Source organism: Thunnus albacares, chromosome 10 (assembly GCF_914725855.1).
Source record: "Thunnus albacares chromosome 10, fThuAlb1.1, whole genome shotgun sequence".
Lineage (NCBI taxonomy): Eukaryota > Metazoa > Chordata > Actinopteri > Scombriformes > Scombridae > Thunnus > Thunnus albacares.
The window spans coordinates 19,086,639-19,099,654 of NC_058115.1; the positions used below are offsets into that span (position 1 = coordinate 19,086,639).

The 13,016-nt window shown below is 39.3% G+C and overlaps 1 protein-coding gene across 2 annotated transcripts in view; it reads right to left on the bottom strand.

Moving 5' to 3' along the window:
- Positions 1-6,052, bottom strand: part of slc16a2 (solute carrier family 16 member 2) — a 28,208-nt gene extending 22,156 nt beyond the window's left edge. For both annotated transcript variants that reach the window (XR_006405442.1, XM_044364149.1), the window contains exon 1: positions 4,000-6,052. Coding sequence is in view for 1 of the 2 variants with exons in the window: in XM_044364149.1 (XP_044220084.1) it covers positions 4,000-4,474 (475 nt within the window). In the remaining variant the exon portion in view is untranslated. The remainder of the gene's footprint in view (positions 1-3,999) is intronic.
- Positions 6,053-13,016: the final 6,964 nt, after the last annotated feature.

A 13,016-nucleotide genomic window follows, 5' to 3' on the forward strand; every position in this document is an offset into this window, starting at 1 on the left:
GAACTGAAGGGCTGCATAAAGGGCCAGTATAAGATAAATAAGGATTTTTTTTTAACTGTGAATCATGCAAAGCCACGCTAGTGGAGAATGAGCATAATAGGTCCCCTTTAAAAGTGATTTTGATTCTACCCTAACACTGACACTGATACTATGATTGCCAAACCAAATAACACAGAGACCAGGTTATACCAAGAAGACAGTGACATGATCAAATATCAGAATCAAGCCGGACATTTGAACACCCACGTAAGCAAACTCTGACTAATTTTACTTGTGTGTTACCACTGTTAATTTAACAACAATATTGTTACCGTTTGTGATATAGTACATTTGAGAAATAGAGCAACTTTAAGGATCAAATAGCCAGATGGGAGTTTCTGTTTTTGTCTAATCCAGCAAATCACAAATCACATTGATGCAGAAATCCAATATTGCCATAAAACAGTTGTTTTGCAACATTGCCACAATGCTATGACATAATTTCTGACGGTTGACAAGTTGCATCATTTCACAGAATATCACCAAACCCTGACTTATTCTGAACTGTATAATATGACTAAGTGTGTGTAAAACCTTGCAGACTTCAGATATCTGCCATTTTCCCACTCACACTGCTAAAAGCCTGGTCTGTGCAAGACCGGGCCTACAGTATAAGCTTGTTTGTAGTATGTCAAAGTCAAAGTCATCAGTGTCTTTTAAACATTTAATGGAAAACTTAATGCCCAAGTGCCACTGTCAGTAAGATTTATACTGTCCACTTAAGACTGGAATTTGAGTGAAAAAAAATCTTCTCCTCCTACTGATGGAGCAGCATTACTAACGGAGACTGTTTTGCAGTATTACTCTTGTCATTGGACAAGGTGCTGAAATTCTCCCAGGGACAAAATCTGAAATAATTGAGAATGAAGGTGATATTGCTCACAAACTTCTTCAACTCAACACAAATAGGACACAGTGTGCTAGAACGGGCCTCTGTTTTCCTTGTCACATCAGTCTTCCCACTGATCTGTTTCACACTAGAAGGAAATAATTTAAGGGATCAATAAAAAATTAATCACTCACTCACTCAGTCTCTTTCTTCTGCCTCGGCACCCACATATTTTGCAAACTGTGCCGAAGCAGCTTGAACTTCTCTTCTCATCCACGTTTGGTGCACCCCCGTTCAATCACATACCAACTCACAAGAGGCTCACTCCCCACTGATTATAAAAGCATTGCAGTTTTTGTTTTGAATTTCAAGGAATGCTGTATTTGATACTTGCACTTGAGTACACACCTTGACACCCCAGCATTTTTGTGCGTGTGGCCACAACAGGGATGAAACCTCTGACTGTGCCACACTGTAATCACTGAAAAATACAAGACCATCTGCAACTCATAACCCACTCACCTCTCCTTCATTACCTTCTTCTTCTTAAAAAAAAGACTGTTCTCATCCCCCACCCTGATACTCCTGAGCTATTTTGAAAATTTCTTGTTTACCCCTCAAGGCTTAATAAATACCCTATGTAATCAAGCTTGCTAGAGAGAGAGATATGGTAATCTCTAATCAAGATTTAATTACATCCCAATCTCTCCTTGTCACCTCCTCTCCTTATGGTCCTGTAGTTTTAATGCTTGTGAACCACTTTGACGTGATGTTTTAAGATCCTTCTACACGTTAATTTAACTTTTACTGACTGTACCCCCTCAGACTGGAAAGCCTTTACAACTGCGACTATTGTAGTTAAGCTTTTCCCCTCTGTTTTCTTCTGATTCTGAGAGGAAAAGGTCAGGACTCAGCCCACTTGCTTAATCCCTTCACATATGAGAACACCGAACAACCAAAAATTAAATCCAAGGACCTGCTGGAAATGAAATCCTCCAGAGTCCTAGAAAGAAAAAAAAAAGGGGGTGGGGGGGTAAACGGAGAAGAAATACCTTGCTAGACACTGCTTTGTGTTGCTTACCAGATATGAGGAATGTGTCTGGTGTCGGTTGACATTTGAAAAGCAACTACTGTATCTGTTTACAAGCTGGACACCTTCACAGTTCTCAGGCTCTCTATCGCACAAAACCTGAAAGTAATGCAATGCCTCGTCACACTGCCCTCAGCCCACAGCATTTGTCAAGATGCCATTGAAGATATTAACCTGCAGTTACACAAACAACTCAAATGAGCCCCGATCGTGTCTGAGCCTCTTAGGTTGGCCCTCAAGCCGTGTTTTCTCTACTCCTGTAACTGTTTTTCACGCTGATGCTGAAGGGTTGAATTTGTTCCAGGGAACAGTCTTAGAACCGTAATCCCTTCCCACATCCTGACCCTAATTTTTTTGCTGGTGATTGTGGAACTTGACAGGAAGTTTAGAAAAATACCCGCTCCAGTTACTGTTTGCTACTACCCTATTTCAAAAACATCTCATTTCCATCTCAACATTTCCACTAAAATCTCGACAGATCATTTCACTGCTTTACACCAGCTTACGCGATTTTAGAATGGGCAGTTTGCTAAGATAGAAGTAAAAACTCACATAATTTAGTCATTTAGTCAAGTTTAGTCACTTGTTAATATGATTAAGCGAGAAGCCAAGGATCTGACAAAACCGCTGGAGATGCAGACTCAAGTGCTACAGTGACTTTAAATTGGTCAGATTGCAGTTTTGAGCTTCATTTGTCCACTATAATAACAGATATGAGTGAAAAAAAATGTCAGTTTTCCATTCACTACAGATGAAGCATGTGCAGGTCTTCCTGTTTCCTTGTTTTCAAACTTCAGCTTGTGACTAATTCCTCTGCATAAAACACAACTGAAGTATGTCATTCCTTGAAAGTAACATAAGTGATTTTTTTTAACACGAATAGTCAAATTTGAAGCACCCAGGATGTTAAGAAAAATGGTTTGACTATTGTTTAAAGCTGGTGATATAATCCTTAACAGAATGCCTTCAATTGAAGCACGCAGTTAAGACAGAGGGGTGAACATTGACCGTATACTGGTCATGTGGGGAAGAATCGGCAGTCAACAGCAGCTTTGATGTGACACAATGAATATCAATTCCTGGAAATGAAATTATCATGAGGGCTTACAGCTGTTTTTTTGTGTACTATACATAACAGTACTGTCCTTGGTTTGAATCTAGCAATGAATTTTTGTCACGTCATCCCTCTTTCTTGGTCTTTCCTATGTTATTCTACTGCAAATAGTCCAAAAAAAGCAGGGCAAAACAGATAAATATTTAAAAAATTTAGATACTATGGAATATTTAGGGTGGCGAAAATTTGGAGCCAACATTTTTTTTTATTTTTTTACCAGCCCCACTTTGGAAAATTTAGTTGAGTCACGCTTTAAGGCACAGTATGCTCATGGGTTCACAGACTGTTTAAATGTCTGTGGTACATTTCTATAACTTTTAGCCCTCAGGGGGAAACACTCCATCAAAGGGCTGTTTGTGACAAACTGAACTGGATTTACAGAGGCTGGTTAATGGAGTTAGAATAACATCGGTGTTAATGAATAGATGACAAGTACACTGTTGGAAATGCCTGTTAATCATTTAACATCAGTGCTCTCTACAACATGCAAATGACTGACTCAAATAGAGGGGTACAGAGATTTTCAGAATGCATGAACACTCTGTAATAATATGCAGCCTTTAAATGTAGTAGTGAGACCCATGTGTCATTTAATACTATGTAACTGTGTCTCTTTAAGTGCAGGATAAACCCACTTGAACTCCGAGCTGACCCATATCTCTTTTAGACTGTTGAATGTGTGTAAGACATGCTGTATATAGTAGTTGAGTTGGTTATTGACACTAAGATATCATTGGTTATTGCCATGCTGATATTATGTCTTATGATAATCATTGACTGGAGGTCCAGTTTTCCCACCTGGTTATTTTTATATCACCTGGTTTGTAACCAAGTATGCATCCAGGACAAATGTACTGTCCACCACATGATGTATTGCTTCATTTCAGTCAGTGTCAAGCTCACTTCAGCATACAGACTGGTACTTACCCACTTTGAACTGAGACTTCTTGTCATTTATGTCTGCATGCTCATTCACCAGCATCTTGTGCAGGATGCCGAAAGAGTTTTGAATCCCGAATATCGACCCATTGCACCAGGTTGCTGCAAAAACCACCAGCCAGCCAAAACCTCCTTCGGGCGGGGCGAATCCGGCTCCGTGGCCGTGCCTCTCCACCTGGACCCCCGGCTCGGCATCTGAAGCCGGGGAGAGGGGCGGCTTATACCCGGCCTCGATCAGCTGCACGTTGGTGTCCTCCGGCGTGATTTTACACTCGCTGCCCGCTGCCTGCTCATCTTTCCTCCCCTCTGGTTCCTGGGGAGCATCTCGCTGCTCCATCTGAGGATCTGCAGCCGGCTGCTCCGTCCCGGACACTCTGCTGGGCGGCTGCTCTTGATTACCCGTTGAACCCCATGCTGTCTGGTCTGGTGGAGAGGTTACTGCGGGCTCTTGGTGCACATGCATGAGATATAGGTCACTGACATAAGAGCACCGATTTGAATAGCAGATTTGATTGGCTATCTGTCAAAATGTGTAAGACAGACGGTCCTTTACTGACAGACAAGCCCCCCTACACGCTGCTTGTAGCCCAAGTCAGAGCGTCAACTTCAGCAAATAAACCCCAACCTGCAAACGTTAAATGTGTCATTCTGGTTCGGAGGTCTGTATTTTTCCAGGAATTAGCTGGCGCCGCGTATTTCTCTTTTTTAATACAACCACGTCTTTCTAGGAACAGCCTATAGAGACTGGAGCCATGTATTTACTTTTGAGGGCTTCCCTGTGCTCGGTGCCAAATACGGATCATCAACCTGTGAAAACGTCCTCTTAGCCTCGACGCCGTATCGTCCTGTCAGGCAACATCCCCCGATGTTAAAAGCAATGATCGGGCGTTCCTCCTCTTTCATCTGATGTCTCCACACTGTGTAAATGTGAAATAGGTAGGCCCGTGTGGGTCGCGGTGGCTGCCTTGTGTCTTTTTAGTGTCAACCACAGCTCCGGCCGTCATTCAACAGCTCGCCTCCGCCTCCTTTCCCCGGCGGATGGACGGTTGCAACCAATGGCGGAGCCCTGCGCGGTTTGTGGGACGAGTTTATTACTTCGTGTCTCCTCGGATTCACGTAGAAACCCGAGTGTTTCACAACCTCAGCCTCACCGACGCCAGCCCTACTTTCCTCTGACTCACTGGACTGATATTTGCATTGTGTGAAGTTTTACCGCCGGCAGTGAAATCCGTTTTATTATATTTTCGGTTACTAACGGCAGATACATGTCTGAAAAACTTGTTTGGCGAATTAGCTAGCATGTACACTCACTGTTCTCTTTATGGAGAGCTACGGCTCCCTGTTTTTAGCCGTTAAAGATGTCTCTCTCTCTCTCGACCTTACACTGTAAATCTTCTGTATTCATTTGTCTGCGACGGGCTACTTTGGCGCGACGTTAGCTCGACCGTTATAAATTGCTATTGTAACGGTTACGACCGTTACATTCATGGTTACGACGGAGCGTTTATAAAGAAACTGGGCCAGACCGTAAAAAGGGATCAACCGTTTGGTACGACCGTTGTTTACCTATCTGCTGAACTACAATAAAGGTGCTCTAAATGATGTTTTAACGTTATTTTTGATCCATGTACTATAGCAGTCACTGTACATACTGTACTGGCCGCTTCAGTGTTCCCGCCCACTCAACTCCAACAGAGTCGGGTGTCCGCTGGTTCAAAATTATGGAAAGTAAAGGTTGATTGTGTTAGGTCGCTCGACACAAAATTATAACGTTTTCACTTTATGCTTCGGTATATTTGCTACGAGCTAGCTACACTAATTAAACAAGGACGTTACAAGTTATCTAAAGTTACAGAGCAAAATATCAATAAGGACGTTTAAGGGAAACTATAATCTCCATGGCGACCTTAGTAACACTACCCGACAAAAAAATGTTTGTGTCCACGACATAAAATTCTCCAGGTGCCCGACATGTCGAGTGACACTTTTTCAAAGTTCAAATGTGTCGAGCGACCTGCCATAAATGAGCCTTTACTAACGTCGCCATGGAGATTGTAGTTATCACTGAACTTCCTTACTGATATTTTGGTTTGTAACTTTAAATAACTTGTAACGTCCTTGTTTAATTAGTCCCGGTCAGTACGATATAATGTGACTAAACGAGCCGGCTGGAGGGCAGCGTCTGGTTACCATGGAGATAAAACCTTTCGCAGAAGCATACATTGAAAGCGTCGTGCGACTCTTTCATTTCTGTTAAGCGACACTTGTGAACAGCGAGTGACCTATACCATAAATCAGCCTTAACTAAGTAGGCAACATTTACTCAAATAATAAGTACAAGTGATGTACCTGTACTTTACTGGAACATTTTTGCTACTTAGTACTTCTTCACTACATTTCATAGAGGAGTTCTGTACTTTTTGCACTGCTTTTAGACACTGCATTTACTTGATATCTGTAGCAGTGGTAGATGAAGTATTCAGAATCTTTATTTGAGTAAGAGTAACAATACCCCAAGTAAAAGTCCTACACTCAACTATTATTAGCAAAATATACCTTTAAGTATCAAATGTAAAAGTATTAATGAAGCAGAAAGGCCAATGTGCTTTGTATATTATATATATGATATTGGATTATTGTGGATTACTCATAGTTTAATGGGTAAACAGCATTTTACTGTTGCAGTTCAAGGTAGAGTCAAATTTAACTACTTTGTATACTGCTGGTGGGTTTAATGTACAACAATTCATCCTATTTAAAAAACTGAACTTAAGTCTGTATCAGCAAAGTAGCAGTTGTCAGACAAGTGTAGTGTAGTAAAAAGTACAATATTTTCTTCTGGAATGTAGTGGAGCAAAAGTAGACTATAAAGTAGCATAAAATGAAAATACTCAAATAAAGTAAAAGTAACTCCATAGTGTACGTAAGTGCTGTACCTGAGTAAATACAAAACATATACCTAATAAAATATGGTGTATTGTTATAGGTTTATTGTAACTATATAACCATATATACAGTAGTTAAAACCAGATCCACCTTGACTCACTATAATGCATCTGTAATAATAATCCTATAATATATAAGCCTATATAACCCTCTGAAAGGGGCCACTCAGCATGATATGGCTTTTTTCTCCTCATACTGAAAGTACAATTTACTGAAAATTCAGTACTTTTATCATTTTTATTGTTTTTATTTATTTATTATTTCAGTTGCTCTGCCGCTTTACAGACCACTGATCATTGTGTTCTGTTATTTTAGGAATAGGGAAAACTTAATGATCGGGGTGAATTAGTGTACAGGCCTACACCTCGAACATAGTGTATTAGTGTATTTTGTCTGTACACATGGAGATTATGTACCTATAGTGTGCATACCTTGTATTTCTCTATATGCAGTTGTATGCAACACTTGAGCCAAAGACAAATTTCCCCTCAGGGACAATAAAGTGTAACTTATCTTATTGATAATTTTTACTTATAATGGTGAAGAAGTAGTATTCAGATCTTTTACTGAGGTTAAAGTAACAATACAATGTACAAATAATCATAATTAAAAATGTATAGTTCCATAAAAGTACAGAACTTTTATGAGCAAAATGTGCTTAATGTATCAAACGTGTAAACAATAGTCTAATGTTCCCACTGGTCAAGGTGTTGGGTAGTTTAATCCATCTCATTTCATCATATTTTATAAACCAATGTAAAATATAGTAAGTAAAATCATAATCTGCACAGTAACAAGTAACTTAAGCTGTAATATGAATGTAGTGGAGTAAAAAGTATATTTGCCTCTGAAATGTACCTCAAAATTGTGCTTGTGTGCTATATAGTGTTTGAGTAAATGTATTTCATTACTTACACAAATGTGACTAAGTACTTACAGTGTGCTATTTCTGGTTTTACTTAAGTAAAAGACCAGAATGCATTCACTACTGTCAAAAACACAACCATCTAAAGGCTAAAACCAGGCTGGTATGATAATTAGTTTGTTCTAAACATCTAGGTCAGCTGTTTAGTTTTCAACAAAAGATGCCCTTCCTCCCCTGAGTCATCTTTATGAAGTGAGACAGAGAGAGTCACTGACAGGCAGCGGTAATTAAAGAGGGCAAATTTCACTCTTGTGCAGAGTTTTCAAGTGAGTGAGCAACAAAAGCACCGCAAAAACAAGGCAGAAACTGCACTATAATCTTCTTTATACAATATATATAAATATAAAATATGCATATTATTCACACTGTACATTAACACTGAGATTTGTGTAGACAAATGTTTGTATTCTCTCCTTTAGTCTCCTGTGTACTGTGGTTGGAAAACATTTCTGACATTTTGGAGGGAAAAAAATCAGTTAACTTGAATAAAATTAGCTTTAATGGGAAAGAACAACAGTTAGATTTTTCTCAGAGATAATCCAAATGTTTTCTGGTTTTTTTGGTTTTTTTGGAATCTGTTGAAGTTGATAGTAGGCAACAATAACATGCATCCACCACTGAGTGGGGCTACAACTCTATGTAAGGGGCTGTTGAGGATTGCAAGGACAAGCATTAGAGCTGAAGCTACCCTATTATTACATAAAGTGTAGTTCATTCAAGGACTTTCTTCACAAATATATTGTTTAACAGACCCTAAACCAGCTAATATTTATTTTTGTTTGTTCTGCTTTGTCTCAGAAACACAGCACAAAAGTTATTTAGTACAAAAGTTATTTGTATCATATTTTTGCATAGGCGTCGGCCTTTTTTCACTGAGGCCTTTTGGACATGGTACAGATGTATATAATAAAATGCATGATGACTGAATTTCATTTATTTGTTTACTGTTTATTTGTATTGGGACAAGTATACAGCCTGAACTAATACCACATACTACATCATACTATATCATAATGATCAGAAAATACATACAAAAACAGAACCAAACTCAACAAGAAATACATACAAATCAGCACAACACTCAACAAGGAAATAAATACAAAACGGCACAAGCCACAAACACAAACATCGTAAAAATGACAAGCACCATATCACTCAATACTAGATGACTAATTCCTCTTTAAAAATTGTTTCAGTGTGAGCTTTAAACAGTCCCAGTCATGATCCATTTTGATGAGTTCCACGTGTCCTGAACAGAAAAAGCTGCCTGGCCAAATGAGGATTTTCCGATAGGCACCTTACAGCTATTTACAACAATTTAGCTGCTTTGGTTTCATTGTCCTGCTATTTGACCTTTTTTATTCACAGCAGACATTTTAACATGTCATAGAAAGAAAAGCACATGAGTAATTAGTAAGATGAATCATGGCTGCATTCCAGTTGCGTGTGCAGGTTTCACGGTCTTGTATGGTTCATGCTGGCTTACAGGCTTTGCTTACTGGGACACTTGAATAAAATAGAGCCGTCATTATCAGTAACACCTAGGGCTGGGTATCATTTAAAAAATGACGATACCAGTACCAATACCAGTACCCTTGAAGTGATACTGATATCAATAGAGTATTTCATTTGATACCTTTTTTTTCTACTTTATTCGATATCCATCATGTGAATGGAAGCATTCAGTTACATAAAATGTCTCCGCTCTTCCCAATCCAGATTATTTTTGCACAAATACATTTTGAAAGTGTTCAAATCATTGAAACATTTATCAAATAACTGTACAATGAAGTATTATCACCACAGACTGAATGGGTTGCAGCTGTTGTGGTAGTGGGCTAATCACACGCACAAAACTGTACAAATAGTCATTTTTTTCTAGATCTGGGTACAAGAAGGATCGAATGCAGGTATCATTTGACTGGAGAAGTTTCAATGCTACTTGGCACTGGGTTATTTTGGTGGATACCTTAAAGGCATCAAGTACCAATTCCCAGCCCTAGTAACACCTGTGCTTTTCCAACTATGACAAGTCAAAATGTCTGTTAAAAAGGACATGTTGTGTGCCCCTGTACCCTGATTATGGTGATTATGGTAGGTTGTAAGCCAGCTGTCATATTACTGCATACTGGTGTGTCTAGTATTGCATGGCATCAAAATGACAGGACTCACAGGACAAATTAAACTCATGATTTAAAAAATTGATTGATATAAAGTAAGTGGGTTGAAGATGTAATCTAGTGAGATCAAACACCAAAAACGTGCTGCAGTAACATGTACTGTAAATACTGATTATGACCTAGCAGTCATGCTGCCAGGTAACAACACCTACACAATGGCCACCATGAACACGTTCCACACAGAGCTCGTATTTGACATTGTGTAATCTATTTGAGATGTGACACATCCTGTTACTCATCAGAAAACATCCAAGGCATCTCAACATTGTCCAAGTTTGTTGAAATAACTTCACAACACTCAAGACAGTGTTTAATGAGTTGTCTTGTATATCAACAATAAATAAGATAGATAAATGGTCCTTCAACTATTCTCCTCCCCCTGAAAAAGGATTTCTTTGATCACTATGCCACTATTTCAATTCTACACTGTTTATGAGCACACAAAAATGCACTGGAGTTAGGAATGTGGGACTTTGTCATCAAATGGTCGCACTTCATCGTCACACCACGGCTGTTTCCAATTATCCTCAAGAGGAACTGCAACATTTGCACTGCCTGCTCTATGTCCACAGTGTTTTTTAGCTAAAAATAGCCGTTCGCACAACTTCACAAAGTCTGGTTACAAGACTACCCTGAGATTTCTTTTGTGAGCTGGGAAGTCAAAGGTGATGGGGGACATAGCCAATAGTAGCCTAGAGCTTCCTGTTTGAATTGGAATTCTTTAAATCCTCAGAGAGGTGTGGGTAGCAGAGGGAATGAGCATCTGCGTACTATAAGTGGAATGTCAGGAGGCCCCACATTTCTGGGCCTGAAAAGGGCTTGTTGTCACTGTCTGAGAGATGGAGGCTGACTGTCAGAGTGAATATGAAAGTTAACTCTTTTTTTGTTTGTTTTAACTTGCTCATCAGTGGGTGTCGGGGAATTCCTCCCTTAAGTTACTAGCATTTTATTGAGTTTAGAAATAAAGATATTTAGTTTTTTAAAGAATTTATATGGTGAAACTTTGGCGCTATCTACAATCAAATGATGGTGGTGGTGATGACATGCTGAGCAGCATGCTCAAACATGCTGCAGTGGTGGGAGGGATGAATCTGCACTGGCAAGCAAGTCATTATCTAGAGTAGCATGAGTCATAGTCACGGACCTTGGAGCCACAGTTTGTACAAAATTTCTGCATGTTGGCCTATTTCTGGCAGCGGAAAACTATATATAAAAAAAACACTGTCTCCTTAGTGATGTCGCCCACCTTCAAGAAAACCATTGAAGCTTAAATGTGAACACTGTGACAGCTTTACTCATCAGCACATGCAGGCATGTAGGAAAACCATTGAAGACAAAACAATCATATCAGTGGTACCATCTAGACACAGTTATGCGTCTGCCTCCTGTGCTGTGCGTCGTTTCACCTGAAAGGTGTGTCGACACATTCATCATGACCAACTTGCCCATGACCATGAGTGAACAAGGAGCTGTTTATTAGTCACAGACATGGCACTGTGTACATAAGATATGGCATAACAAAATGAGATTTTTAAAGTAGTTTGAAATGTCCAGAGTCCTTTTGGTTTTTGACTGAGATGACATGAAAGGACATGACAGCGAGAGCCAAAGTACAAGGGACAAAAAAAGTCGATTAAATACAGATTGTTTGTGATCCATGTAAACATTTCGTATACTTGTTTGGGTTTGCCTCTGCTTTTTTTCTGTCCTTATTTGAACAAGAGAGGAACTGTTTATTCTCCAGTACCCCAGTTTACATATGAGCTCACTCATACAAAAAGAATATGAGCCTGGCAGCGTCTATCAACCGTAGACTAATTTTGTACTAACAGCAGAAACCAATCAATGTATTTGTATGTGTGTTTCTTTGTATTTGAAACTTTGTTTGTTCAAGAAAACAGGCTGAGATGGTTCAGCATTATTAGTGTCATAAATCCAAGATTAAAACGATGCAGTATGCTTATTACAGTCAGAACTTAAAATATTATGGGAGGAAATGACCATATAAAGCTGGATGATGAAATGCTTTGCTAATACTGTGCTGTGAATGTGAGAACATTTCTTTAAAGAACAAAGACTTCAAACTCAGAGTTCCTGGAGATGGATTGTCTTGTTTAGTAATGAATGCTGAAATGAATCCCTTAAACCTTTGATAAGTCACAGCAACCTGTACCACCCACTTACAGGCTTTTGAAACTTATCAGCTGCTGGTGTTGTGTGGACAGGAGAGCACATATGAGGTGGAAGAGATGGTTGTCTCATGCAGCCATAACAACCTGAAACTCAAAGCTTCAAAAAAGCCGTTGAGTTGAGGGCAGACTAAAGGAGAAGCCCTCCTCTATCTGTACACTTGGCTATAGATTATCTGTGTTTCAGAGTTTTCCAAGTGTGTTGCATGATAATTTTGAGGTTTGACAATGAGAACAAAAATACACAAAGGAGTTAAACAGCTACATATTTGAGTCCAACAATCAACACTGTAAAATCTTTAAAATTACTGGAAACTATGGTCCTAAGATCTGAAATGTGGGAGTGATATCAGCTTCATGCAGACAAATTAAAGTTAAAAGGTTCAGTCTGTTGGAGGAAGTGTAATTGTACTTTTCTATTCAGTCCATCTGTTGTTCTGTCTTGATGTTTGTTTTGAAGCCGCTTCCAGTCAGGTTCCCAAGTTGCATACAGGCAGCGCTGTCAGTGTTGTCTTTCACAACCGCTACCTCCTTTTACAAGCATTCTCACATATTTCAACAGAACTTCAGCGTCTAGAGCGTTCCTTCGTCATCAGAGACAAAGATCTTGTCATTTCTTCTGCCTGGATTTATTCATACTTCCTTCAGTGATGCACTTATATTACAGTTTTGGATATTAGAAAGAATCCAAATTGCGAAATGGTTTACCACACACTCAACTCAGCTGTAGAGCCACTCAGAAATTGTAGTTGTTGATTTATTTCA